This window comes from Lactuca saligna, chromosome 6 (genome assembly GCF_052625555.1).
Source record: "Lactuca saligna cultivar CGN05327 chromosome 6, ASM5262555v1, whole genome shotgun sequence".
NCBI classification, from domain to species: Eukaryota; Viridiplantae; Streptophyta; class Magnoliopsida; order Asterales; family Asteraceae; genus Lactuca; species Lactuca saligna.
In genome coordinates this window covers 128,819,605-128,824,748 of record NC_136422.1, presented here as the reverse complement: position 1 = coordinate 128,824,748, position 5,144 = coordinate 128,819,605, and the positions used below count along the sequence as shown (strand labels likewise).

Here is a 5,144-nt window from a genome sequence, read left to right as displayed (position 1 = left end):
ATTCTAATTTTGTGAGACCGTGAGATCAAATCTAAAAATAATTTTAAAATGCAAAATAAATTGAAAAATCCAAAAATTCTTTTTTTAAATATTATTTTCGGAACTTGAATTAACTAAAAAAAATATAAAAAATATAAAAAAAATAAAAGAAAATAAAAAAAATTCCGTTTTTTTTTTAAAATACGTGAAATATTCTAAATAGAATATTACACTGACATATTCTAAAAAATAATTTTAAAATGCAAAATAAATGGAAAAATCTAAAAATTCTTTTTTTAAATATTATTTTCGGAACTTGAATTAACTAAAAAAAAAATTCTATTTTTTTTTAAAAATACGTGAAATATTCTAAATAGAATATTATTACTGTACATATTCTAAAAATAATTTTAAAATGCAAAATAAATAGAAAAATCAAAAAATTCTTTTTTTTTTAAATATTATTTTCGGAACATGAATTAACTAAAAAAAATAAAAAATAAATAAAAAAATGCGTCTCACGATCTCACAAAATATAGGTGGTCTCAAATGAACCTAACCCTATATATATATATATATATATATATATATATATATATATATATATATATATATATATATATATATATATATATATATATATATATATATATATATATATATATATATATATATATATATACTTGCACTTTAAATAACTTTAGGGAGTTGACCCAAACATTATCGTTAACTTATGCATTTATCTACTAGGTTGAAAGAAAAGGCTTCTTTCAATCCCTCCCATTATTAACGTTTATTTCACAAATTTAGTCGACTGCTTGCAAAATGTCATCATTCCTGCAAGAGTTCGAGCACCTCATAATTCCACTTCAAACCATAAAAGATGCCACCAACAACTTCGGTGAAGACAAATTCATTGCTGAAGGTGGATATGGGAAGGTATACAGAGGCAAATTCTTACGCTCTGAGGGTGAGATCATGGGTGCTGCAAAGCGGTGGAGTCTTTCAAATAAGGAAGGAGATCCTGAGTTTCGAAGGGAAATCATGTTGCTTTCCGATAATAAACATGAAAATCTCATCTCACTCCTTGGATTCTGTTATGAGAATAACGAAAGGATCCTAGTGTATGAGTACGCACCAAATAAAAGCCTCGACTTTCATCTACAGGACCCCAACTTCACTTGGATTCAACGATTGAAGGTATGTCTGGGGGCTGCACGTGGGTTGGAGTATCTTCACAATCCCCGCAGAGGACAACGAGTCCTCCACTGTGATATCAAGAGTGCCAACATCCTATTGGACGAGAACTGGAACGCCAAAATTGCAGATTTTGGACTATCTAAATATGGCCCTGCCACCCAAAATCGCTCCTATCTTATCACTCAAGCCAAAGGCACATATGGATATTGTGATCCGGTGTTTTCAGAGACTATGATATATACCAAAAAATCAGACGTCTACTCTTTTGGGGTTGTACTTTTTGAAGTTTTGTGCTCAAGGATGTGTATTGATTTTAGTTATAATGATAATCGTCGATCCCTAATGTTTTTGGTGAAAGAATCTTCGAATGAATTAATACGAGATACACTTCTCGATGTTACTCTAAGGCAACAAATGGCAGAGAATTCTTTTAATATGTTTGTAGCAATTGCACAGCAATGTTTGGAAACAGAGCAGACACAACGTCCAACAATGGAATTGATCGCTAGCAAGCTTGAAGCTGCACTCCAATATCAAGTATGTTTTTTTCTTATTAATTCTATATATACACGCATTCTAATTAATTACAAATTATTAATCTGTTTAAGCAAACAATTTGTATTTCAGTTAATAAAGGAAAATCCTGATGAAGCTATAAAAAGGTGGTCAACCGGAAAAGAAGGGAACTTCGATGCTTTGCTTTTAACACTACAAGATGTATGTACAATCTTCTTAATTAATGTATAAACTTGTGCTAAAGTATCTCTACATGAAAAATATCATAGATATTTCTCCTTATGTCATTTCTAGCGACTTGCTAGTTTCGCATTTCATATTTATAATATTTAAGGTTCCAAAAAAAATACGGAAGATATTGGTGGATAATAATGTGCCAAGAATAAGTAGTGTCCAAATGGTTTTACCTATAAAAGTTAGTAACCAATAAGTTGTGGGTAAATAGGGACAAACCCGTACCAAAAAAAAAAAAAAAAAAACTTTTTCTAGTAATGCATGTTGTGGATTACTATTTACCCTATCTACGATGAACTAAACTTTTAAGAGTTTAATAGATTCACGTATTATAATTTTATTTACTATACAGCTCTAATAATTTTCTTACAATATATTGAAATTAATAGAATTCGGTGGAATATATATTTAATAGTTAAAATGTTTCTTTTTTTCCACAATGACCATTGAAATCTATATTCATTGAATATCAACATAGCATCTGGTAATGATAGAGTTTAATTCATTGAATTTGAGTTAGACATATCACATCATTCAAATATTTTATTAAGTTATTAAGTTACGCATTGTAGATGCTCTTGTATGCTAGCTTCTTGGTTAAAACTATATATGTAACAGGGTTGAAGTTCGAAACATAAAATTTTCAAATCAATCATAACAAATGTTTAAATCTCTTAACCCAACTTAGCTTCTTAATTTCCTGAGTATTTCTATTCTACCATCTTTAGTTAATGAAATTGTGCTTCAGAAAAATGGTTAAATCCCACGTATACCTACAGGCTCTTAATCTCCTGTAAATATAAATGAGATGCAGAAAAGTTTTGAGGTAGAACATATCTAGATTGTGTTGGCTAAATTAATGAGATTTTTAAATAATTTTTCAACTTGTAGATCCTTGGACGTGGAACATATGGGTGGAAGCCGTTGTCAACAGCAAATAAAGTGAGCAATCGTGCTCTAAGGAAATATTACCAGAGAACTGTTATTTATTTCAGTCCCGACAAGCTTCAAGAACGAGGGGCAAGCGTTACCGAAATGTATATATGTCAAAAGGTTTTAGAAATTTTAGAGGTATGCATGCAAGTGATATATCTTATGTCCTTCTCTCGTTGTAGCTAGCAATTTATATTAATTATTGTTTGTTGTGTTAGCACTCTTGGCGTGTTGCAAAATTGGTTAAATGTCCAAAGGAATCACTTCTTTGTATAACCCCTAATTATATTGTGTACCTATGTCGACAGAATTCTCGAGATACAACCATCAATACAACCTCTCCGGATACAACCATCAATGCTCGGGATAAAGACATCAATAAATACTCTCGCGATACAACTATCAATGCTCGGGATAAAACCATCAATAAATACTCTCGGGATACAACCATCAATGCTCTGGATACAGCCATCAATACAAACGAATCAGCTGCTATGGACTTCAAAACATTACTGAGTTTGTGGGAGTCTCGATAAACCAAAGTTACGAATTAAAAAAAATGCATGCATAGATGATACGATGTGGCTGCTTATATTTCGATTTTGGGATAATGACTTAAAAGGGTAATATATTTTTCGATTTGTACATATTTGGTAACTAAGTTTTTTTTTGTTCATATTTACCCTTCAACTTGATAAACTGTACACATTCAGTCATTATAATCGACTACTCTAGGTTAGCCGTAAAAATGACTTAATAGGGTAATATATTTCTTACTTTGTACACATTTGGTCCTTAATATTTTTGTATGCATTTAGTCCTTAATATATTTTTTTTTTTGTAAAATAAGTCATTTTTGTTTTTGTACTAATTCAGTACTTATGAATGATTTCTTTAAGTTTTTTTTTTTCTCATGACATCTTACGTGAGACAATCATTAATGAGGTGTTTAGGCTTTTAATACTTATGTCCACCGCGATCTCGATTACTTGGTTACTTAAGTTATATATTATGAACGTCATAACTTCTTTATATGATGTCGGGTTTTAACGATCTTTATATCCATGCGTTCTTATTTTAGTGTACTACAACTTTCATTAAGATTACTCCCCGTTAGAAAGTAATATATTTTTACTTATGATCTTTATATCCATACATTGTTTAAGAATGTATGTATGAATGTTTTTTTTTATAAAATCGTACGTAAAAATATATTATATTTTAATGGGAGTAATCTTAACAAAAGTTGTAGTAGACTCAAAAAACGAACACATGGATATAATGATCGTTAAAATCTGATATCGTATGAAGAAGTTACGACATTCATGACACAAGACCTAAGCCAAACCACAACACTTACACAACCAAACAGTTGAGATTGCAATGGACTTAAGCTGGCATCAACAGCCCCAGACATCTAATCAATGATTGTCCTACGTAAAATGTTGAGAAAAAACCTAAAGAAATGATTCAAAAGTATTGAATGAGTACAAAAACAAAAATGACTTATTTTGAAACAAAAAAACATTAAGGACTAAATGTGTACAAAAATATTAAAAACTAAATGTATATAAATGAGAAATATATTACCCTATTATGTCATTTTTTTCTACTAACCTGGATTAACCGGTCATAAGAACTGAATGTGTACAATTTAACAAGTTGAAGGGGTAAATGTGGACGAATAAACACTCAGTGACCAAATGTGTACAAATCGAAAAATATATTACCATTTTAAGTCATTATCCCTTCGATTTAACAAGCTAAACTTTAATTTAATTGGCCTTTTAAGCTAAAATTGTTTAAGACTCATCCATATATATAGCTTGGTCTATAATATCGTGTATGTTGTTAGCTTCTTAATTTTCATTTTACATGTATGTTGAGATTTTAAAAGTGGGTGAACAATCTTGAAAGTGCCTCTTTCGCAAATAAGCTTTCGTCTGTAATATAATGAATGAAATTTCATTTAACTATTATTAGATGGAAGAATTTGTTTGTTTATAATTAATTAATGTGCATAGCTCTGTGAAACTTGGTTTAGTGGGTTCGCGTAATCTTTCATATGATAAGCCAAGATGGTTTAATGGGTTCGCGTAATTTTTCATGACTTCGAATATAGTAATTACATCCGAGCACACCAAATTGACTCCGACAAAAAGTTTTGTTTGAAGTATGTAGTAATAAACCATACTCTATGGTTTGATGTGGTGAACACGGAATGCAAGAAATAATAAACTCTTTAGGAATATGATTTAATCCCCAGCCAAAATTGTTGAAGA

The 5,144-nt window shown here is 30.2% G+C and overlaps 1 protein-coding gene across 1 annotated transcript; it reads left to right on the top strand.

The window, feature by feature from the left end:
* Window positions 1-771: 771 nt before the first annotated feature.
* On the top strand, window positions 772-3,506 carry LOC145002033 (putative serine/threonine-protein kinase PBL28). The gene is made up of 4 exons (XM_078961344.1): window positions 772-1,716; window positions 1,807-1,896; window positions 2,821-3,000; window positions 3,171-3,506. The coding sequence occupies exons 1-4, from the start codon at window positions 805-807 to the stop codon at window positions 3,396-3,398; spliced, it is 1,410 nt and encodes a 469-aa protein (XP_078817470.1). The 5' UTR covers window positions 772-804; the 3' UTR covers window positions 3,399-3,506.
* Window positions 3,507-5,144: the final 1,638 nt, after the last annotated feature.